The sequence below is a fragment of the Corvus cornix genome, chromosome 1, assembly GCF_000738735.6.
Source record: "Corvus cornix cornix isolate S_Up_H32 chromosome 1, ASM73873v5, whole genome shotgun sequence".
NCBI classification, from domain to species: domain Eukaryota; kingdom Metazoa; phylum Chordata; class Aves; order Passeriformes; family Corvidae; genus Corvus; species Corvus cornix.
In genome coordinates, this window is record NC_046332.1 from 46,660,069 (window position 1) to 46,685,873 (window position 25,805).

The 25,805-nt window shown below is 38.7% G+C and overlaps 1 protein-coding gene across 1 annotated transcript in view; it reads right to left on the reverse strand.

Annotated features, from left to right (window-relative positions):
- ATP8A2 (ATPase phospholipid transporting 8A2) overlaps positions 1–25,805 on the reverse strand; it is a 320,460-nt gene that overhangs the window by 105,991 nt on the left and 188,664 nt on the right. The window contains exons 28-30 of the mRNA XM_039565493.1: positions 6,516–6,590; positions 3,715–3,837; positions 2,661–2,739 (exon numbers count right to left, since the gene is read on the reverse strand). Coding sequence (XP_039421427.1) covers positions 2,661–2,739; positions 3,715–3,837; positions 6,516–6,590 — 277 coding nt within the window. The remainder of the gene's footprint in view (positions 1–2,660; positions 2,740–3,714; positions 3,838–6,515; positions 6,591–25,805) is intronic.

Consider the following 25,805-nt stretch of genomic DNA (forward strand, 5'->3'; position numbering starts at 1 on the left):
AAGTACATACATGTTAAGCTATCATTTGAAAGTGCCAACCTTGGCAATACTTCAAAGGTCATTTAGTTTCTCTTAGCCCTTGCTGAACCAAACTGGAACACCACGAAAACACATTCAACCACCACACGAATGCCAGCTGAACTCATGCAAAAGTTTTCAAGCATTACTCAAGCATAGTAAGTACTGCTATTTTCACACATTTTAAGACAACTACTAGGGAACTGCATGAACAGCAGGGACAAAAAGGCTTAAGACAAAACCTTGGACTCATTCCTAAACACATACTGCCTAGCACAGTGACCTTCTACCATGACAGTAACATTTTGTCAGATTCATTTGCAAAACTTGATCTGACATTGTTAAACAAAGGTTGTGTACTCCAGGTTCGGTACATTTTTAAGCCTATAAAGAAGAGTTCCTGACACCCTGATCTCTGTGGTGAAAACCCTGCCCAGCTTACAGGTAAAAACCCCCTATATATTTAGTCAGTGCAGTTAACCCAAGCTAATTGTTTTGTTTTGCTTCTACCGTGGCTGCTCGTGGCTATCTCCAAAGAACTGACCGGCTCTGAATATTTTCCAGAAGTTGCTAGCTCTGTATCCCTGCTTTCTTTTCAATATTAACTACTAAGAAACAGCAGCAAATAGACTAGTGACTAACAGTGCAACTGGAGCTAAAGCCTGAGACAGCTGGGCTAGGAACTGGCATGGTTTCTAGCCACTGGCATCTCCCTCAGCCCAGCTCCTCCCCAGAGGCTTCAGGCATTTACCACACCATTCACAGAGACACACCAAGATTTAACAGTCACCCTACTCTTCCCTCTGGTGTCAATGAAAAAGGTGAAAAGCACTAGGGAATTTAGTCTTCCATGCCCAATGAACCCTGCTGGTGCCAAAAGGCTGAGTCTGTTAAGAAAAAGGCATGCCTAAACACGTATCAGTTTTGATAGAATAAGCTGACATGACATGGCCATGCTCTAGTGTAACATCACAGTGAACATGTAAGTAATTGAATAAATTTTCCTGTAAGTCTCAACTTTTTGAGGTTATGTTTCAATGCAGTAAGTTAATGCCTTTATTTTTCAGTGACTTCCATTACCTTTCATACTGGGAGGCTACATGGTCCTGAAAGGAATGATGCTTGTGCTAATGAGAACAGCAGGATGCTCAGTGAACATTCATTTCTGAAGCTATACAAGTGCCCATTCATGGACTACATGTACTTCACATTCTAAGGAGCTTGAGAGGTTAAGAACCATCCCAGTGTGAATGGCCCATTTTTGTCTCTGGCACTGAAATCCTTCTTGCACTTGGAAATGCAAAGAAATTTGAAAATTCAATATTCGTTCCTCTCTGGAAAACAAACTAAGCAAAATATTCAAAGGAATTCAGGAAGGTACCCTTTGAGCTGGTATTTCAGTCTTATAATTCTAATTGTTGAAATGAAAAGCACATTATCCTCTTAGGAACTAGAAAAACATCTATGGAAGACTATGTAATTTTAACTATAAACACTACAGATGTCAACCTAAAATGTCTGAAGTTGAATTTTAAAAAGAGCTATTCAAGATTAACATTTGTCATAAAAAACAGTGTAACAGAACAACAAAACTCCTCAAATCAAAACAAAAACCAACCAACCATAAAAGCCCCTCTCCCATGAAACTGAACCTTGTTTTAGCCCACGTACGGAGGAAAGGGAAGTCCCTTTCTTGTACGGTCCATCAGCCAGCGTGTGAAGTTCCCACTGAGGATATGATACTGACATTTTAATCAGCCAAGTAGAGAAACATGAATCTAACCCCCACAAGTATCTTTACCATCATGTCTCTGACATGAGCATTCATCTTCCCTCCCTTTCCATTTCTTTCACCTCCTCCCCAGTTAATCCATTCTGGAGCTGAGGTTTTCTTAAAATCAGCATTCTCCAGGAAAGAGTTTCACTTGTGAAAAATTTATGATTTTAGATAAATATTCTCTTCTCCACCACCCCTAAATTCCTCACTTGACCTAACCCTATTTCTTACTACCATCAAAGAACAGACTTTCCATGGTTTTTCTCACCCACACAACTATATTGGAAAGATAGGCAGGAACCATATGGGATTTACTGGTCCCTGAAATACCATGCAGTTTGTTACCCTAAAAAGCAAGACTTAATAACCCTAATATGTACACCAAAGAGTCTAATTTCCCCGACATCTCTGACTCTTGATCCAGTTTACTTCCATTCCAGCCAATTCTTTTGTACAGTACTGTGTTATGGAATGGGAGAGTTCCAACAAGATATAAAGCAAACAGTTGTAAGGCAGCTGCTGTAAGAACATTATTCAATAAAATGCTGAGATCTCAACACACTACAAAAAAAAAAAAAAAAGAAAAAAGGCATTTTGTGAAACATCATTCAGTATTTGGGTAAGACTTAGCAAAGCAGTAGTTTCATTTTTCACCTATTAAAGTCACTGTATGAACAATAATTATGTTAAATTAGAATAATTTCTGAAAGCCACTAGACAACTCTCCAAGTTCAGCAGCTAAAGACCATTGAACTGTCTGGCAGCATTATTTCTTGGGGCTTGTCATGACCCCCCGTTCTGCAAACACACTGGTTCTGTAAGACTGAACATCAGTTACTGACGTAAGAAATACTGAAGCCCTTACCATGCTCCAGCACTTTCAGTGGAAACCAGAAAAGAATGATGGAATGGATAAGGGCATTGATGCAGTGACCCCAGAAAACCTGAGGGAAAACAAACCAAGCCATCAGTAAAGTCCAAAACTCTTGACCTCTCTCTAACTCCTAACAAACACTTCATTGTGTAGTTTAGAGTCAGAAAATGTTTGTCCTGAAGTGAAATACCTAAACTTCTGCAGGATCTATTTCCTCCTACAATTTCTGCTCTTTCACAAGAAAACACTGGTCCAGTTCGATCATTTTATTCTACCAACTTAAAACATAATAGGCAAGCATGCTTCAGCTTAAGACCTTTATTGAAATAAGGCAGACAGACGGAGTCAATTTTGTTTAATTACCTCAAAGAATCATTTTAAAAGAGCGATTCAGTATTATGAAATGTTCTGTTTTCTTTTAATGGACAAATATTTTGTGCTCCACAGTTTTTAACTTGCAGATAATGCCATTTTGCACAAACTAGAGCTTTATGTACTCCACAGTTTCCTCTCCAAACAAAGCAATCATACAGCTTCCTTGATTCAGGAGTACATTTAGATGTGCTTGTTATGGAAAAGACAGAATACCAAATGCTGGCATTTTCCAGCATCTAAATAGCAAAATGTACTAAATGTGTTCTTCAAAACTCACAAGAGCTATACTAACTATGAAAAAGCACCCTAGCAGAGAGTGTTATGACAACACATATGTTAAATTAAATCCAGGAGATGTCATTGTGACTTATCAGTAGCTGTGAATTGAAAAATCATAATTGGATATGAATCTAAACTTGAATCAAAGTTTATGGATATTTCAGGACCAGTTTCAGGTGAAGTCACAGCAGAAAATCCTTATTTATAAACAAGGATGTTTTTCATTTAAATAAAAAATAATCCCTTGGAAAGAACTGGGAGGCTGAACAATCACTCTCAGTGGCTAGCATAAAGCAGAAGTAACAGTGTGAAATAAGCTATTTTCTGACAAGAAAAATCTGGAATATAAGAATGCTTATGTTTGTTCCTAAAGTAACAAGGTTTCCCTTACCCTTGTGTTGAAACCATCTGCATTTTGAGTGATTTTGTATAGCTGAGGAAATCTAAGCATGCTATCTTGAGTACATGATCGTTCAAAAATTCCCAGAGTAAAGGGTGGCAGCGCTGTGAAAATCTGCAAGGAAAGCAAATACTAATTGAAAGCAGCTCTTAGTTTTAAGTGTATCTCATATAATGTTTCCTTATCTAGACAACAGCAAAATTCCCACAGACTTTAGTGAAGACTTACTACTACCTACCATGTTATTTGACATCATTTTCAACGGTCCAAACATTAATTTCACCAATTTGTAACTGTCAAATATTGACTTATGAACAAAAGAAAAATGACAGAAAATTCATATTATTAACCAGTAAGCTTAAACCTGAGAAGTTAAGCACCATTAGTTTCTGATGTACCAGCTAATCCAGTGAGGGTCAAACACATCAGACTAAAAAAGGAAAGACAACACGTATTTTTACAAAACACCCTTGTGGGAATAGGTTCCAATATAGCTGCAGTTGTAGCCATAATTAGATATGCAACATGCTTAACCAGTGCTAAGTTTACAGACAGAGTAAATGTGGAAATCACATTAAAAAAAAAAAAATCTACCAAGCAACAAAGGCCTTTCTTTGTTATTGTACTTTGGGGATTCCCCTGGCAGGCATGAACTGATAGGAACAAATTAACTGCAGTGCGTGTCTGTGCTACGGGCAGACGCTTGGATGACCAAGCCTCGGAAGCTTTCCAAGACAGGCAGCAGGACACTCTGCCAGAAGCAGAGTAAATTAGCCTCCACTGACTTTAACATTGCTGCTCTTAAAGTATTTCCAGGATCCGAGGTGGCTCATTTAAAGCCATCTTGGTATCCAAGTTTCTTGTAGTCCACAGTGCAGGCACAGACTGAAAGTAACACCAGGGTGCAAGTCTGAACACTAAACTTCATTCACTTCCTTTTACATTAACAGTTTATATCAGAAACATCACTTTTAATCCTATACATACGTATATTTTTAACAGTTTGAGAAGGGTTCTTGAAGTTAAGAGGCAGCTTGGAGTTATGAACTGTTTCTAGGGCGTGTGCACATTTGGAGAGGGTGGGCTTTGATTCCCACCAGCAGCAAGCTGGCAGCTGGGGAGCAGACAAAGAACAATGTGGAAGAGCAGAGACAAGTGAGAATCAGTAATTACAACCCTCGGTCCAGTGGGAATTGTGTGTCTTTGGTCATGAAGTGATAAAGCAGATGGCTAAAACGGCAACAGGCTGAGGGTAGAGAACTGAAACTGAGAGCACTGGTCCAATATATTCCAAAGAAGACCATGTTCTCATACAGCTTTAATGTATTTCCCCAGGTTTCTTGTGTTTATTGGGGCATTTACATTTTCACTTGAAGTAAATCTTCTAGTGGATTTGATTACAAAGGCCAACCTCCAGTGTGAACCAGTGCAAAATCAGGAACTACAACGCTACTATGATTTCACACATTTTATACTTTAATGAGACTACTAATGAAATAAAGTGTTAATCTGCACAGAAGAGAATGACTTAACTAAAAGCACTTCAAAATCTAAACGCTTCAAATTGTGGAAGTCCTTAATATCCTACTAGCACTTGATTCTCCATGAGTCCACACAATCAGTTCTAATTTTAGAAAATACCGACCTTAAAAAACAAGGTTTATTTTCTGATTACAGAAGATGAGTTTTATCCAGAAGCTTTAGGTAGGGTAGATAGATTAATCAAATGAGGTTTAAAGATAATAGATGCAAATATCTAAACATGAATGACAGAGACTGCATAACAGTCAGGAAATTAGGGTGAAGAGAATCAAGGCAATGATAACTCCTTGAATAAGTATCTTCAACTAGGAGTACGAAATCTTATGGAATATGGGGGCTAGTGCCATCATTTTTAAAATTAATGTGACAGAAGTTAAGTGTTTCCATTAATACTGCTCAGTGATAATTTGCTGGCTTTTTCTGTATTAGCATATATTTGGAATGAGCTTTTTTAAAGAAAAAAATTAAATTCCCTCCTTGCAAAGAGATTCTTCAACACTAATGGTGTCCTAACAGCTTATAAATCCAGGCACCAGGCCACTCGTCAGTAACATTACAAAGGTACCACTGTCGAAAGCACCAACACAGGTCTATGGTATGCTACAGAACTTGGTTCCAGAGATCCTTCAGACTTTAATCTATGTGATTGATTTAAAAATATTACTGATTAAAGTAATAAAGTCGTATGACACAGTGTGGCACCCTGCAGGCCCTGTCGAAAATCAGAAACCACTCCCAGACTGACATATCCTGCTCTCATTTCAAGTGCAAAATGCTGGTGACACAGTGATGCAACTTCTCTTTCTGTACCTAATGGAGCACAAGTCAACCCAAAGCAACTGCAGAACACTTCTCTCAGCATCTAACTCTACAGGGACTGAGAGAAAAAAAATTATTCAAAACTCAAAGATTAGGAGTATTTTGAGCATGAGCTGTCAGCAAAATATTCAGTGCAAAATACTGAAAATTCTTTCAATGAGGAAATTAAATTCTACCTAAAATCTGCAGAGTTTTATGCAGGTTATATTAGGCTAAACATCTGTTTTCAAGGTGTTCTCCCAAATTTCTTTTTGCAATAAGTGTTATTTTAAATGATTTTTTTTTCTACCTAAGAGTGGATTCAAAACGGCTTTTACAAACAAACTCACCTTTCTCGACACACATCTAGGACAGTTACCTGTGAAAAATGGAACACAACAAAATAATACAGTAGTCCCAAGCACTATCAAGTCAAAACATGTAGCACTTACCACATTATACAGACCAATGCACCATCGTTCAAATAAGATCTGCCCAGAAAATCCATTAACGAAAGCAAACCAAAGCTGAAAAAGACACAAGTTACAAAAAGCTTTCAATTACTTCTGCAGTACATGCCTCCATTTACAGCAGAGGAGAAGGATGTGGAGTACAGACCACCATCTGGTGACAGATGCTTGTCATGCTCTAAAAATAATTATCAGCAGTGCCAGGCAATTATTTTCACGTACTAAATTTTAAATACTGGCAGAGTACTCCTTGTTTAAAATAAAATACTCAGGCTATGGAGCAGCTTGCTGTATTTACATCATAACTCTAAAAAAATAGATGGCATCAAACTATTACAAAATCCTTATCACTGGCAAATTAACATGCTTGAGTCCAGAAGCCAGCCTCATTTCCATCATGGCTGGTAGACCAGAATTTTCAAGATAACTGCATTTTGATGGATGCTCTGCTTAACTTGTGTGGCATTTTTACAGTCCCAGAATTACAGTGATATTTCCTTGTCAGTTACAGGATCATGATTATATTACAATTTTATTGTCTAAATGATGCAAACATTATTATTTAATAAACTACCTATTTTACAATTAAAATTGGAAGAGGTTGCAAAAACAGGCTGCAGAGTCTTTATCCTTTAACAAGTTTACAAATGCAACTGGGCAAGCCCTGAGCAACCTGGTTTGCATTTAATATTCACCCTACTTTAAACAGAAGGTTGGACTAGATGGACTTCAAGTTGCCTTCCAACTGAGGGAATTCTGAAATGACACGATCCCAGGAAACAGCTTTAAGCTTCAGTGCATAGGTAAACTTTTCAGCATTTCCTTGGATGCAGCTTCTTTGAGCCTATTAATCTTGCTTAAGCACCTTTTTGAAGCACGAACTGCTGTACTGGGTTGGAACAAAGTTTCTTAGTGGGCATTGAAAGAAGCTTAGGAAACAATATAACAAAGAAGGGAAGGAATTATCATTTTCCAAGTAAATTGGAAACTGGAAGAACAATAGCAGTTTAAGGGCATGCTGAAACAGTTTGCATGTGAAATCATTACACTTATTCGATAACAAAAGATTTCTGTGAATTTCTGGCTATAGTTGCTTTTAAAATCCACAGTAGACCATGTTACTTTGTTCAAAATTAATTCAATATTGCATGTGAGAACACTCCCTCTAACCACCCTCCTTCAACATACTTTGTGTTGCATTTACTTTACAAGTCCATGTTGCACTGGATGCACTAGGTATTTCAGAGCAGTCAAGTGATAATCATGTCCATTCCCTTCCCACTCCCTGAGAGCCTCTGGCAGTTAATGCCAGGTATCTTTTCTGACACCATTCTGTCACTCATTTGGCAGCACTCTCCTACCAGCATCATTTATTCTCTGGCTCACTTGTGCAGTATTAGTGGCCTAGCAGAACACCTCAGAAAACAAGCAGTTAGCTGTACATCATCTGATCTCTGCTCTGCTCCCACCCAAAACGGATATAGAATAATCAGGAAAAAAAACCCAAACGAGAAGAAAATGAGACTGCATCAAGACCTATCACTGTTTTCATAGATGCAGTATCTAAACAGACCAGGACTCTAACATGGGACAGAGGCAACTTCATGGAAGATTAAAGTATTTACAAGATTGGAAAGAATAACAAATGGCAGTTCAATTAGGCACTGCTGCAAGACATGAAATTCACATGCTACACATGTGAATTTCACATGCTACACAAAAGGAAAAAGTGAAACCTTTTCACACAATGCACAGCTGGTCTATGGTAATGTCTGACAGATGATGCTGTGGATGCAAAAGGCAATTTGAAAAAAATCACAGAAGGAAAGCTGGAGACCAGATGAGTCTGCCTGAGAACTACCACTGTTCACAAACCAGAGACCAAGTTAGCTGAATTCTTATTTCTCTACAGCTGTTCTTACAGCTATTATATCACCATTCTTGTTTAAAATTAATCATCATTAATCATCAGTTCTAATGCACTCTCAGTGTTCAAGTAAGAAACAATGACACTGATTGCAACTCATCTGTTTATAGCTATGCTTTGCACAGTAGGTCATCTTTTTAAAATTACTTCCTGTAATTTTTCAAACCTTCAGCTGCTCTTTCAAGTAGGGAGTTTCTATTTATTTATCACTATATTATTCTGAAGTTTGCACTTTTTAATACCGGCTGCCTTCATGCAGCTTCTAGATTACAAGTGTCCTTGTAAGCTTTCTGAAGGGCCAACAGCTTCATTCCTTTAGCACTTAGCTGAAATGCACCAGCCTAGTATAAACTGCAAAGTATTTTAGGTTTCCTTAAAAAAGCGCCTCTTTCTTTCCCATTGCCAAACACTCATTCAATTAAAAAAGCCTTTAAGCATTCACCTCACCAGCTCTGTCCAGAAAAAGGACAGAAGACACACTCTACATCCCAACTTTTTATCATCAGTCCTATTGTATTGATACCATGAAGGAATACTCATAAAATCTTGCTCTGAGGACACAATTAAAGGCCGAAAGCAGTGCACTGGCCAGTTACACTCTCACCCTTGCAGTATTCCAGCCAGTTCTACACATCAGCACTGCAAAAGATACACATGAAACATTTTTGGTACAAAGCCTAAGGTCCCAAAAAGAAACCACAATTTATTTGGGGTGTTCAAGTTAGGAACTCAAGAGCTTCTTCTAAGAAGAATCAGAGCTTTGAAAAAGCATACTCCTAGATATTTAGCAATAATGATATAGGCATTTATCATCTCCAGGCTTGTTGCAATTAATTGCAACGATGAATGAGGGCAGCAGTTCTAGAAACCATAAATAGCTCACAAATCAGAAGACTGTCTGGCTTAGTTGGCAACCTGACTGTGCTCTGCTCAGTTTTCTAGATCCCACTGGGCAAAGCAAACTTCAAAGGCTTGGTAGCAAATGATGAGGCCTTTTATAACATTGGCTCATGCTACTTAGGGAACAACTGCTTTCTGAAATCATAGCTTCCCACAACTAGTCCTCCAGCAACAGACATAGCTGATTTTCCATTAAAAGGGTAAAACAAAGCAGCCACACTTTCAGGCAAATCTAACATCTTGGATTCTTAGATTCACATTTCCCAACAAAAATATTAGTAATAATGATGACAGAATCACATAAAACTTGGGTTGAGCAGAACTATTAGGATGCCTTACAGAGCAGCAGACAGACTGTCAGAGTACAAGTGAAAAACACTCACTCAACAGACCAATTCCTTCTACTCAAGATGTACTGCCCTGCCACAACTGCATGGTGCAGAATTCACTAAAGACCCTGCTAATGCCACATTGAGATGAATCAGTCAATAGGAGAATACTGAGATGGCTGTGTCTGACTGGGGTAAATAGCTGTCACTGTCTTGAGTCTTCCGCAGCATCTTTCAACATTGAAAGAAATTTCTTCTATAGGAAAGTTTTCTCCCTATTTCAAAGGCTGATACAATTTGGATGGGCAAGAACTGACATTTACAAAGCTCAGTGTCTGGCCATTCCAAAAGTCCAATTTCAACTATTTTCCTTTCAGCAGTATCCACGCAGGTGAAAATTAGAAGTGAGAACATTTCCAACACTTACACAAGTCTTCATGCACCACAGGCTCCAAACAGAGGGCAAAAGCTGTCGCTTTTACAACACACTGAAAAGTAATGGCTATGCTTGTTTTTTCCAGAGATTCGCACTACCAAATGCCAACTGACAGAAGGACTGTGGGATACTGTCTCATACTTCCTCAATATCTTCACATCAAGAGTATATCAGACACTCTGCATAAAATACACATTTATTTTTATATTAACACAAGCCATAAGCTGCCATGCATGGTTTAAGGACCAGCTGTTTGTAGAGAGAGCATGGTATACCTCAGGGTCAGCAAAGAAAAAAAAAACCCAAACCCTCCACCTCAATGTTCATGTTAACAAAATGTACTAAATATATTTGAAGTTGCAACAAGCCATGCTTGACTCAGACTCAGCAAGCTGGTAGGAAAACTTGCCAAGTCTGCCTGGCTTGCCAAGCTCCAGGGGTTTGCAGGGCTCAGCTCCAGTATTGCTATGAACAAATGGACCCAAAGTTATTAAACCTCTTTTCTGGCTGGAAAAAAGAAAACTTTTCACTTTAACTATTACCTAGCTGCCAAAAAGCTGGAAAAGCTTATTTGTAACTCAGCTAAAAAACATGTATTTTTCTCCCAAGAAACAAGAGGTCCAATTTAAACGTAAAGAGATTCAGACCTAAGGCTGAAATCTGGGCCGATACATTGCTGTGCTTTATTATAGCAGATATTGCAAAGATGTCAAACCAGTAGGTACTGTGCAAAAAGAAACTGGAACGTTGCAAACTGAAAACTAGCCCATGTTTCCTGCCTTGAAGTGTGGTTGCATTCTTTAAATAAGAAACCCCACTGCTGAAGCACTCGATGCCAGCTGTGATGTGGGCACTTGCCACTAGAGAAAGGGGAGAGGGGAATAAATCAGAGGTCAGCAAAAGCCAACAGATGGTAATACTTGGTTAATATTGACTTCAGCTGCAGGCAAACTGAGGATCTCAAGGTAGAACAGTCCCACACTGCTGTTTTGAGCTACACAGCACATCCACCTGCTCTAGAGTGTATTTTGAGAAAAGATCAAGTGTTATTTTCAAAAAATATTCCCACTCGAGCAAGTTGGAAGGCAATTTTAATTGCATTATTGCTTCATGCATAATTACTGCAAAATTAATGCCCGAAATAGTAGGAACTAATTTATTTAAGTGCTCTAAGGCACTGGGATAGCAAATCATCTATTCTAAATGTGTATATTTATGAAGGCTTGATAATAGACAGCTTAACGAGTACTAGAAATGTTTTCCCAATTCTGCTAAAGGGCACAGAAAGCTAATGTAGTCAGGGTATCAACAATTGCCACAGGCACCAATTATAGCCAGACTGGATACCTTTACTATTCAGAAATTAGTTAAATTCTCAAAATACCATCTCTCAGTATGCACACATTTTGCATGTTCTTACCAAATAGGCTCATTTACAGTTTGCCCAATAAAGCAGGTTTGTGTGTCTACTGTGCAGTTCATTAATAATGTATCCTGATTTAAAATCTCTCATTACAGATGTCTCTCTCAACACCAGCCTCTTATTCCTGCCCAAATGCTCACAGCCTTAAAATAATCCCTTCATTAGAGAATGTACAGCACCAATTTTATAATATAGGCAAAGTGTGTTAGGAATAAGATTTGACAGGGTAGGCATGGCTGTCTGAGACTCACTTCATTTTCTGAGGAATATTTCCCCTGCTCGTTTTATTCCTCCCAGTGTTTATTAATTCTTTGCTGAAAACAGATCGATATTTTACAACTGAAAAGCATTTGCTCTAGGCCTGTGCACTCCAAACAAGTGCCTGTTCAAGGTTAAAAATCATCTCCAGTCTTCTCTGCCAGTGTTAACAATTATTTTCAAAGTTTCACGCTGCTTTTGTCTCATTAAAAATCCCTGTGCATTGACTGCAATGCTTTGTCATACAGATACTAGGGCAGCCACTAAAATAGAAATTTCCTGGCTTTAAACACTGACTTATTAAATAAGCCTGAACAGCTGTTATTTCTCCTATTCTATTTCTTCTTTTCCTGACTTCATATAGTTTATATTCCAGCATACTAAAGAGCAGAGATTTTATCAGCTTCATCTTTCTTTGTTTACAGAAGAGGTATTGCAGAAAATTTTACTCCTTCCTTATAAAAATTGTTTTTGTGCTCCTCTTCTCTAACTGATCAGATGCCAACATCCTTCCCCCAAAACACAGGTAACATTTAACAGGAGAGGCAGGCACAGAGCAGAATAGAAGGGGGAGAGGGCAAGAGGAGCCTCACACCACACTTAGACTCACAATTCTTAACATTTCAGTCCGCAGAATAATTCTGAGGACTTGAAAATTAAGTAAGAATTAGCAAAGATCTGGGGGTTTTCCTCAGTGGTTCCCATTAGAGAACAATCATGCTGCTTGTCCCAGGAGTTTTGAGCATTGTGGAAAATACCGCACCTGCAGATGACAATGCAGCATACATCAAAGGACCTTGCCGCTAAGACATAAGAAGACTGCCTCTTCCAGCAACATTTGGTGCCAAATACACTGATAAATATGTTTAAAAACATGACAAACCACAGCAGGCCATGTCAATGCCTTTTGTTGGGTAGTGGTTTACTTTTTTTTTTGTTCCTGGAGTTACACGAACACCAAAATCAGTGTGCTAAATTATCCTATTAATGTGTACGTCACTGGTAAAATGAGATACAGCCCATTAGAGCACATTTAACAGAGCTGTAATGTGACTTTTTTTCTAATCTTATGAAATCAAGTAGAGAAAAGGCAGGCTATTTCTGCATCTCTTTTGGTGCAAAGTATTCCAGGGACTTAATATTTGTCTAGCACACTAATTGCTGCAGAAGCAAGCCTATGATAATGCGATTAAAAATGGCCTGCCTTGCCAGAGGGCAGATGTACTTGCCAAAAGATGTGGTTAAACTTAGCAATTCTTCAGAACATTTCCCTTTTACCAATATAGACAGCTCTATTCCAAATTTATTTTTCATCCTTCCTTAAGTTTTCTGAAGAAAGCTGAACACTGCTACACTAGGATTTTCATATGTATATATGGGACACCCTTGAAGTCACAGGACTCACAGAGTGACTCATCAAAAATCAAATCAAAACCCAACATGACTCAGTCAAGCCCTACCAGGATGCAGAGTTTCAGCATACCTGCATGGCCAAAGGGGTCTAAACCCACAGCTAGAGCAAGGCTACCAGCACTGATGATGCTGGGAAATTGCCCATCGTTATCCTACAAAGCAGCCAGAGTGGCTGGCAGCCAGGCTGAGAGGAAACAAGGCAGGAGCCTGGTTGTCCACAGCCTCCTCCCATCCCCAGCTTGAGGAGTGAGGAGGGCTCAGCTGCTTGGTTGGCAAGCTGGGAACATCACGCCAGGCCACGCTGTCTGCTGCTGCCGAGCAATGGAAACTCATGCCATGGACTCCCAGTGCCATCAGCCTTCCTTTACAAAGCAAACAACTGTAAAGAAGGGTTTCCACTGACATAGACATCGTCCTTATGCACACAGCAGCAGTGGCTGCAGGTTGGAGTCAATTCAGTCATGTTAACATGTCTTTGGGGGGGCTGTTTGGTAGTTTTTTTGCCTCTTGGATTTACTTCAAGTTCTTTAATTGCCCTTGAGTACCAGCACATCACTGTGGAATTGAGAAGTACAATATGACTACTAATAGCTTAGGGTATCTCCTCAGCACATAATCATGACAGACTGGTATTGATACAAGTTTCACAAATGTGTAATTGACCCATATCACACACACAAGGTAAGGACATGCTCCTATATGGTTTTAAACGATCTGCTGGCTTTTCTGAAGCTATGTGGTATCTTTAACCACCAATAATGTAATAGAAGTGCTTTGGATTTTTTATTCTTAATTTGTTCTCTAGTACTGAAATAAATGAAAAAAAGACAGAAATTTAACTATTTACACTGACAGGTGAGAAAATGTCAACAATTTCAGGTAAATGATCCACCTGAAATTCTGCTTAGCACTTGGAGTCCACTAAGAAAATATATGTCCTATAGCAAGAAAAGCAGTATTTGAAATAGAAGATCAGGGAATTGTAGAAGAAAAGATGGTACTACTATAACCCAAGTAAGGGCAATGGAAAGAAAGCACAGAAGCAGCTACAAAAACCATCAACCAGTCTGGTACCAAACGTAGAAGCAGAAGGAAAGCCAACAAAACACACAGCACTCCGTGAGTGAAGCTGGATAATGCCATGAGTCAAAAGTGAGGCTAAACACACCAAGGCTCTTCACACCTGGGATGTACACTAGGGCTCACTGCACCTGAATAAAACACATCACCACAGAACGTAGCAGCAAAATACTTCCACACCTCTCATACCAAAACAAAAACAGACGGAGACCAGGAGCTATAACACAAATCTGGCCCTAGAAATAAGCACAGAAAATGCAACACATCCCACTGCTACCAAACACTCTGTGTATTTGGGGAGAGTGGAAATGTAGTAAAGATTTTTTTGAATGTAGAAGCATTAACCCTTTAGGTGTAGAAGGTATCAGGAAGGAGCAGGATAGAAACTGAATTACACAAAGAAATGTATAGAATGGTACAATTCATTTAGAAAATGGTACCCCTTTTGCTCTGAGTTTCCTTCATCTTATAGCATTGTGTAGCTGGCAGTTTCAATTTAAGCTATATGTAGAGTAAAGTAGAGTTACCAATCCACGTCCAAATGCATGCATTTACACCTGCATATGACACAATGAGCAATGGGATGAAAATTAATAAAGAAATTAATATTCCTTTAATGTACTTAAAATATAGTTGTGCATTCTTATTTCCTGGATATGAATCTATGCAATGTGTTACAGTAATCAAAATTATTTGAAAATTTCCAAGGACAAGATGCAATCCCAGTACTGACTGAATAAAACAGAGAGTGACCCAGACCATGACTGTTACTATTCAGCTCCTATTTTATAGGACATTTCATTTCAATTCTTTCCCTTCTTACTTTTATTTGCAGAAGTCCCTTATGTTACAGTTATAAATGCAGGTTCACAGACTTTGCTTTTCTTGTCACCACATAAAGGAATCCTTTTGCAGAGCTGCTGAATTAAGTGTAATAGGAGCAGTTCTGTAGCAAGGTCATTTCAGGTCTGGAACCGCAGTCCCCTTAGGATTCCCTGTTATGGCTACGTGAAGGGCCAGGTTTCCCTTGCAAGTCTGTTTTTCCCCCCTTCCTTCCTATGAAGTAAAATTCAGTCTCTGTAAGACCTTGAATTAAGCTACTTTTATCAAGGAAGTTTATATGAAGTTTCCTGACAGCTTGGAACCCAAGGAAAATAGCAAAATTAGCAAAAGAAAAGCCTGACCACAACAGAAACTGCAGCTCATCTTCTGTCATACTGACAAGAGCAAACCTTTACAGGGGTAATCCCAGGAGCAGCCCCATGTTTCTCATTACCCACAACTCTATTAGCATTTCAGCACAGAGACATTCTTCTAGCCCAACACTACCAGGACACACGATGCAATCTCAAAAGCTTCTCAGTACTTTTATTGCACTTGCTCCATTTTTATTAATACAACCATTTTCTTGGTCAGTGGGACAATCTAATAATAGACAGGACCTAGCATTTTCTTTTTGACACAGCTGCTTTTAAACATGCTACCCCTTCCCTTAAGCTTCAAAATTAGTACAACAAAAGATCCCCTGCTCTCCTTGCCTCTCTTCTCATGTAGAAAATACATACAATATTGGTAACTTAAGGCTACATTTATTGCTTTATGTGCTGGCAAAAGCTCAAAGAAGTAAGTACTAAACATCTTTTGCCAAAATACGCAGCGCATTGTAAACATGTGCAATCACTTCACTGGTAAATTACCTATTGATGTACTTCTCACTACAGAAATAATGTTTGAACTTCTTTAAGAAGGCAACAAGCTGGCTTTCCCTGCAATACGTACAAAGACATTCTTGGTGTGTCTTTAAATCATTTGCTGTATCTTCTGAGAGAGCTGTGCACAAAGAAAATCAAAGTAGCTAGGAAAAATACCTTAGTGGAGAAAAACCTATAAGCTCACACACAGGAGCAAAGCATGCACGTGATTCCCAAATTCAGTCTAAGATTTCATTACGTGGCTTTAGGAAGGTATTGCACACTCACTCACGACATCAAGCATGCAGAAAAGACTGCTTCTTTTTATGAATGTCTCTCCTACAAAGGCTGGGTAATAAAGGAGAGACTATGGCAGACTGATGACATTTGCTACAAACCAGTTCTTAGTTTCACAGCATTTTGCGAATTAATTTATAACGAGAGAGAGAGAGTTAACTTGCACCATCACCTTCTTGCTGGGTGAACTCTTCAAGACAAATGACCACCAAATTGCCTCCAAATATGGGTCAGGGATGTATCTCTGGTTTCTCTATCTTTTTAACAAGTTCCTCAAAACCACAGTAAAATTACACACAATGAAAATCTGAGATGACACTCACAAGAATAAAGTCTATAAATGAGGTATGAGGTTTGAGCTTTGGCAATGCTCTAAGGAGCAACTCTGAGAATGAAGATGCATTTTCCATCTTTTACACAAACAGAACAAAAATTATGAAGAAAAACCAGTTACAAGTTTACTTACAAATTAGCAAATACGTAAAAATCATGAAAGATTATTTATTCAAGACCCCAAAGCTATTTTGGACACCAAATGAATTTATAACCCAAGTAGAATTTCCACAAACATACCTAGGTTAAAGAAAACAAGTGCTGCTAGCTCTAATACAGCAGAAAATGGGAGACAGGGATGTGTACAGAAAGCACCCATGCCATGATTCCCTTGATCTGGCTGCAGTACACATCCCTACTGCTCCAACAGCAGCTGTACTTCTGAACTAGGTTCAGGTGCATAAAAGCACCTGAAGAGTACAAGAAGGGATAAATAGATGTGTTCAATTTCCAAGCCAGATGAGTTAAATGCAGGGGAGATGTATATTTATTACCGCTTAAAGAATTCTCGGGACAGTGAACTCTTCAGAACACAGCAGAGGCTCTGAAAGACATTCTTCTGTATGGAAACCATGTATTATGCTAAAACTTGTCCAACTAAATCATAATTATGGTTTCCCCCTTCTTGCCTTCTCCCCTTGTTCTAGGTAGGAATGGAATACATCTTCAGAAAAGTAGGTCTTGCAGGTGCAGAATGTAGCCATTGAACACCTGAGTGGAGACCTTTAAAAAAACCCCAAAAGAACCCCAACAACAAAAACACCTTCACAACACTTTATTTAAATGGAAGGAACCAGAAAATAGGACTAATCAGCTGTATGGAGAAACTTCTGTTCATGCCATCTTTCCTCCTTGGAGTATGTATGAGTGTTCCTAAGATCTTGGTTACTGAGGAAAGGGTTCAGCTCCCTGAAGGAGCATCTCAGTTCCACCAAGAACTGCAAATGCTAACTTGGCATAAGAGCATCAAGACAGTCATATCCATTCAAACAAATGACCCACCCCAGCCAGGCGCCTATTTTTAGCAGTGCATTCATGCATTTCAAGCCCTAGGGAAGAATATGAACCACAGAGTTTCCAGGTACTCACCAAGTATCTACAAATATCCAGCTCTGTGGATTTTCCAAGTCTCCTGTGCCTTGCCTATGCAGTAACCTGCACAGTTCTATTCCTTTGTGGCTTTCTTGTTTCCTCTTAAGCCCCTGTAAATGTCCTGCAACAATTATCTTGTTTTAAATATGATTTAACCTGCAGGTTTATCCATGAGAATGAACATGAGTTGGTGTTACGTGTGCCATACTGTGAACTTGCCGTATTAAATGAATGCTCTTTATTTGCTGTCCAGGTGCTTTGCTCTTCATTTTTATAATCATGGGATACTCAGAGTCCCTGGTGCTCAAAAGGAGTCATATAAGATGATTTCTTCAGAGAAGCACCCTGTTATATGAAAAATTACCCAAAAGTAGACCTGGCAATTCCTCACTTCTGGTTGCATCCTCCCTTCCATCTCTGGTTGCATCTCTAACAGTGGACAGAAGGGAAAAGCTTGTATAAGCTTCCATAGAATCTAAGTACACATGGTCTGTGGCCTGTGGTCTGTTTCTTGGTAGATACTTGAAGTAGAGCTTGAAGTCTGGAAACATGGAAAACAATTGCACTGTACTTCGGGGGGCAGGATGGTGATTTCAGCTGGAAGGTGAAATAACTTCTGTTCTGTTTCAGAAGCATAAAAAATATTTTGACCTTAAAGAGGGCATGTTGATTGTGAGGTAATTCAGATGATTAAACCCAAGCTGCTGTGGCCTTTACTTAAGGAAATATTTCCTAACCTGTCAAATCCTCTTTCCCTCAAGAAGAAAATATTCAGTAGTCTTCAATTAGGACATTGTAGTATCTGAACAAAAGGAACATGTGTTCATGCTAGAACCTGATACTTATAAGACAAACAAGGCAGAGGATAACTCCCCAGGAATGGTGGAAGGCACCAAGGACCAAGCATTTGTATGTCAGCACCTTGCGAAGGTCTTCCAGCCTCATGCAGCCCAGGAAAATTAGAAGTGTCATACACACAGTGGCTCTGAGATTGGAGCTTTTCCCCAGTGTGTTATTTTCAGGGGACTAAAACCCCAACTTTGAATGGCAACTTCTGAATGACAAGATCACTGATGCAAGTAACCACTTGCCATCTTAAAATGATCTGAAGAGCTAACATTACAGCAGTGAAAACGGACTGGAGAGTGTTTCTGGAGATTAAGCAAGATGAAAAGTTTTGGGTTAAAAGCTTTAATTATATTTATAATTTACCTGAAAAACATGTAGATTACTAAGGTAAGAAAGTCTGACATGTAAATTCTGGATGTATTTCTCCAGTAGTGGCTGGATGTGGCTGTATGTAGTGGTACATTCTCTGTTGTTAAAATTAAGTGACTGAGACAGAACCCAATGTAAAGTGGTTTAAAGTTTCTTCTAATATTTGAGTAGTGCAAGTGTAATAACAAGCTTTCCCCCCACTTTTCAACCTTCAGAGCTGAAATCCCCAAACAGTGAAGTGAAGGCTATTTCTGACATCCTCTTTCCCCTCATATAGTCATTCAAACTATAAACAAATGTTCCCTTGCCTGCCATACGGGCTTGTCTACACAAGGAAGTTACAGTTGTTTAACTGTGATGGGATTGTAAATCCACTTAAATTGGTTCCAAATGTTCTGTGAATGCTCTAAGCCTGATTTAAACTGAAATGAGAGCCCAGATAGTTTGCTCCACAGATTTAAAACCTGCATTTAAAATTGAGTTGATTGTTGTGCTGCAGTATGGAAGACAATCATAAATGAAATGTCAAGTCTGTTGTGATACTCTGTCTGGAGTTGATACGACTCTTTCCGAGAAAATGCTCCTGAGAGACTGAAGACTGGGAGAGCCCTATGTAATACAAGGGTGGCTTGCTTTGTCCAGTTCAAGATGGGTCTCTGGTGTCTTTTGAGGAAAAAATAGCTATGCTGTGTTTCTCAGTTCTTCCAGAGAGCTGACTACCAGTCTCACGGACAGACTGGCTTGTGTCCACACTGCCCAGTGTTAGCACTTGGAGGAATAGTAGGTTGATTGTCTTATGGCCCGTTGTACTTAGTCTGAGTAGGCCACCTGTATGGGGCTTTTTTACAAAACTTGAAAGTGCTGGAAAGAATGAGGTTTGTGTTTATAGAATTAGTGAGGTCCCATGTTGTGGATATAGGGCAAGATAAGAGGATATTTGAGGGTACTAAGCCTACCAATATGATTTAAAGGACTACACGTGTTGAGGGTGACAGTTCTCAAACTAGCTGTGGGCCATATGCAGTGAAAAGCATTTCGTAGCTCAAATGGTTTTGCCACTGGATAATCTTTCTTATGATTAGATTAAAAGACTACTTCTCTTACCTCTTAGCACCATTGTTTAGGAAAAAAATTTTTTCCCCATCCTGGCCTCAAATCTATCTGGGATACCACTCTGTTTTGTACATATTGGTTACCAGCCCAATCTTCTCAGAGTTGCCAAAAATCTGTTGTTACACCAAAGTGTTCGATATTGCCAATTAACCAGCTTTTTGACGTGTTGAAATTTGTGGAGAGGCAATCCCTCTACTTTGACTCACTGGTGTCCTGTTCATAATGTTCCTTTCCCTTCCTAGCCAGGAAGGTCCTAAAAAATAAACTTGTCAACTGCTGCTTTATCTTCTGTTTCATATAAAGGCTTGCACTGAGCCCAATGTTTTGAACCCACCTAAAACTCATAGTCAAAAGTTCTGGGCTGCCCCCAGAAGTACAGTGCAATTGTTTTCCATGTTTCCAGACTTCAAGTTCAGATACCAAGAAACAGACCACAGGCAAGAAAACATGTACTTAGATTCTATGGAAGCTTATACAAGCTTTTCCCTTCTGTCTACTGTTAGAGATGCAACCAGAGATGGAAGGGAGGATGCAACCAGAAGTGAGGAATTGCCAGGTCTACTTTTGGGTAATTTTTCATATAACAGGGTGCTTCTCTGAAGAAATCATCTTATATGACTCCTTTTGAGCACCAGGGACTCTGAGTATCCCATGATTATAAAAATGAAGAGCAAAGCACCTGGACAGCAAATAAAGAGCATTCATTTGATACGGCAAGTTCACAGTATGGCACACGTAACACCAACTCATGTTCATTCTCATGGATAAACCTGCAGGTTAAATCATATTTAAAACAAGATACTGTACTCAAAACTGCTGTGTCAGATTTTCCCCAAGGAATAACAGAAGAGGAAAGAGAATATTGGTAGTTACAGGCTTTAACTGCACTCAGTGTTAAGGTCTCTCACATGAGGTATAACACACAACCCATAGAAAAGTTGTTTTTTGTTTGTATGGAAATTTAAAAACCTTTTGAAGTTATTTCTAATACAGCACAATTATTTTTCTCAACACGGCACTAGGATTAGAGTTATAACCAACAATTTCAGTGTTTTATAAAGTTGAACCATATACTGTGAAGTAAATCCATTTCTGCAAAGTAATTTGTTCCTTGGCTAATTAAAAAAAATCAAGGCACAAAAGTACACCACAAAAATCATATTGCAAGCTATTTCTCACGACTGAGAGGTCTCCTACTTGCCACAGCCATGACGGACATATTTCTCTTAGCCTGCTCTGCATGCTTTACCATCCACATGACAAAGTTAGGGATATTACAAGCAAACTGTAAAGATTCCAGTGTTCCAAAAAGCCACCCAAGACAGTTGTATCACAGCAGAGTGAGTAGCTCGCCTTTTCACAATTACATTTTTAGTAATTCCTCCCACACCTTATACCAGATTAAGACAAAAACAAAACCTTTGTAAAACTGATAACACCTATAAAATGATACCATAGTTCACGCTACAGTATAGTAACATGATCAAGTTACTTACATTTATGGAAATCTTAAAATAACCTCTTAGCTACACACAGCTTAGTTGTTGGCATTTGAAGGCAAACCCAAACCTTGCTCATTAAGACCTTTATCTACAGAAGTAGTTAATTAGATGACCTTCCTCACTATTAAGAATTTTTTTTAATTTTAAGGTTTGAAGGTTCTAAAGCGTTATTAAGATCACTACCTTCCTGTCAGCATCAAAATACAAAAGACAGGGAAACAGCAGGGTTTACACCTCTGAAAAGGTGTGGTTCTTTCCTATCCTGGCACCTGGACTGTATAGAAATTCATCTGAGATAAAAGAACCAGCAAAGAGAAGGCACCTTCTCTCATCTACAAAAATTAGGATCTAGAAGTAGTTAATCAGATCACCTTCAGTGTTAAAATACTTCAAAAGGAAAAGGGCTTGTGCTTAGCTTAGAGTGAAGAGTGAACAGAAGCTTTTGGCTTTTTTTTTTCTTTGTTTTTTAAGCAAAGCAGACTTATAAGCCTTCTGCAAAGAGTTCTATAGTTGAATAATTTAGCCCAAGGATGATGCTTTATTAATGGCATGCTTCAGACATTATCACCGGAAAACTGGATAGAAGCCCAGATGTCTGGTTTAAGACCATTTTTATTTCCTACATTTTCAAAACATTGCATGGGGCTTTAGCTGCACGACTCAGATGAACTTAATGAGAGTCATGCAGCTATGCCTTCATATGTTGCTTTGAAAATAGAGAAGCACTGGTTTGGGTCCGGCTTTTCTGAAGCTCTCCCTGGAGTGATTTAAAGGTGTTTTTTCCTCTCAGTCTTTTCTCTAAAGGTCTTCTACACTTCACCTCACCATGCCTGACAGATAAAGAGCTGAAAACTTTGGACACCTCATGTTTTTGAAGACTCCAATGCTCTGGCCTTGTGCGGTACCATGAAACCAAACAGTAAACTGCCAGGCAATTAAATTCAGCCCATTGTGTGTATGTGCTCAATTTAATTGCAATGGGTTACTTCAAACCAGAACAATGCTGGGGGCACTGAGCAGCATTACAACTTGGTATCAACATATGTCATTTATTATGATTGATTACCACTTACTGTAAACCATTTTAATACCCTCACATGATCAAACTTAATATAGGTTATTCAGGTTCAAATCAAAACTTCAGTATATATATTGTATTACACACCACACATCTCTATTGGAAAGTCATGCTGTAAATCATACATTAAGGAAAAAGAAAACTATACATGATATATATAATTTACAAGCTATTTAATAAAATAATTTCACTATATGTCTGTTGAGAGGCTCTAAGAATAATTTTACTGCATTCTCGTATTTTCAAATAGCTGAAAATACAGATTTTCTTATTTTCTTTTATTTTCTTTAAGCATGAGTATTAATCTTTCCCTTTCTGAGTTTATGAATTGCCTGCTAAAGCAAGGGCCCACCCCAGTCAGCTGGCATTTTGCAAATCTGCCTTCAGGTCCAAACAGATTAAACCCGGTAAAGAATCAGGACTTCACTCTAACCTCTCAAATCTGCAGTGACATTGCAGCAGAAGAGTAAAGGGAAACATGAAGACTCACTTTTACATTTTCAATGCTCGTATTTTATAGAAATAAATTATACATGACACCATGTAATACTTAGGTTTTTCTGAGAGAAAGAGCAAGCAACACAAGCAGAATCAATTCAGGGAAGCCTAGATGAGAAAACACATAAATAATGTGAAGAAAAGAGATCACCTGTAGCAGGCTAGCAGGAATAACTTTAGAGAACAAACAACTGCAGCTGACTTTCCTTCATATAGGAAAGACTGACAGGTACACCAACACTAATGATGCATAAGCTACGCTTTTGAATTGTATTCATAATCTGTGTAATAATTACAAAAGCCATAACCCCCTAGAAACACCCTCCAAGATCCTCCTGATCCTGACCAGAAGTAACATGATAGAGACTATCCCAGGCACAACAATGAGCTTACCTTCATGTAGGGTTTAGCTGGAATGGCATCATCTTCAAGTTTCCTGCATCTCCTAAGACCCTCCCCCACCCCGGGTTCTAGAGAGACTCACTCTTACCGCACACACAGTACATCTTGTGTCACCCTTATGACAATCTGTCATCCTTCAGGAATTCCCTAGCTGTCAGTTTTGGATATTATTAACTAAATCATTTCATGCACTGAAACACTATGGAGTAAGATTTTCCTATATTCAGGTGCATTAGGCTTTTGTATTCTTTATGAAGAGACTGGGTTTAAGTACATGTCCAAAAACAGGTTAGAAAGACAGACAAACAGCTTTGACAAATAATGTGTCACCAGTGCACAGAAATCTGAAAAAAGTATGAAATTGCCCCAATTCTTCCCCAAACAATAAGTATGGTATTTCCCTCCTAATTTAAGTGACTACAGTAAGGAAGTGGTACTAAGGGTCAGTTCCCTCGTGTCTACCAATAAGATGGCCCTTCAATAAAACTCTGTCTTGCAACATTAAATCAATGCCATCTCAAAAACATGCATCCTTCCTAGAAAAAACCAAAATGCAGTATCTTCAAGCTCTTCTTGACCTTTTTGTCAGCAGTTTACCTTACACTTTATATTACTATGTAAAGCAGGCATCAGTACAACAAAGAAGTGACCACAAATTATTTGTTGCTGCAAAAAGTTGTCATTCTAGGAAAAAAGGAAACAGTGAGATGGCCGAATTTTTTAACTTTCTTTTCAGCAACACCAAGTAGGAACATTTCATATTCATACCACAAAGGCAATTCATTTTGCTGCATTGGATCAATTTTCCTAAGGCTACAGATATCATTTAGAAGATTTTATTCGTACCATAAAATTCAGTAAATAATTCCTGTTTCAGATTTTGGGAAACAACCATCACAAACTGAAATACTGAAAATATTAATTGCAGTACCCTTGTTCTACTCTATTCCTTTTAAATTTTCATTAGCAACTGATTTCTTTTAAAGATGAGGAATACTGGGAATTACCAAGTCTGACACACAGCAACTATAGTCTCCTGTTGTACATACAATGGGGATTTCAAAACAGTTTGGGAGCAGGTTTAAGCAAGAGTAATGCAAACATAGAAATAGCTCCTCTTTGAGAAATACATCAAGGATATAAAGAGATACGTGCATCCAAGGGATTCAGTTCAAAATGCTTGTCAGGAAATAGCTGAAATTCACTAATCATTGATAGAATATGCTAAGCTATTCATTTTCAAATGGAACTGTGCTGGACTTCCAGCTGTTTGAAACACTACTGAAAGTTTGTTTTCATTTTGGCGCTATTACTACAACTTGTTCAGGTTTTTTTTTCTCCACGCCTCTTCCCCAACATAGTCAAACAGCTGTGACTGACAACTTTTATAAAGGTACCTTTCTGCTTTACAGCAGACATTAAACATTTTTATGGCTGGTAAAGCAAGACACCTTCAGGTGGTGCACACACAAACATGTACATTCAATTTAGAAGGAAGCCTTTCATGGTTTGGAGGGAAAAATCCTACAAGTGCGAAAAAAACATGTGCCTTTCTAAGACAATGCCTTAAACCTCTAATTCTCTGATGTAGTTGCAATCAGTCTCAGAGGACACAGCAGTGAGCACCTGAACAATGCTGGTATTACCCCAAATTATTTTTCAGGACTTCCTAGAACAGTCTGGCAAAAACAGGTACTTCATGATTTTGGGGACACTGCTGCATGACCCAGGCACTCAGTGGGGAAAGTGTACAACCCTCAAAATTTGCACCAGCTCTTCAAGTGTTGACAAGAGTTAGTAAGACTTTTTAAATTTAATTTTTTACGGTGTTATCTCACGAGATTGCTGTCAGTACCAAACTGCACAAGGCAATGCCGGGAGAACTTCATATTTGCAATAGAAGCAGGAACTATTTAAATGCAATACAATAGCCATTTTTAAGGATATCATTCTTCATAGAGTGTTAAGCAGGCAGTCATCTGCCAAAACTGCTTTTTGAAATGAGATAGATACTACAGGAGTTTATGTGACTGACACCAGTGGGGGAGGGAGAAATAAGTGAAGCCTGGCAGGTGAAGATCTGTTTGTCCCCATTTATTAGAATTAAATGGTAATTGCCTCTGTTCAAACAGAAGAGAGCAGACATTTGCTGCCCACCAGACTGGCTTCCAGCTATACCTCCAAATGGAGAAATACGATAATTAAAGTTTTATCTATCTTCATCATTTTTAACGTGACAGCAGATGTAGGAGTACTGTTAGACTTCATATTATAGAAATGTA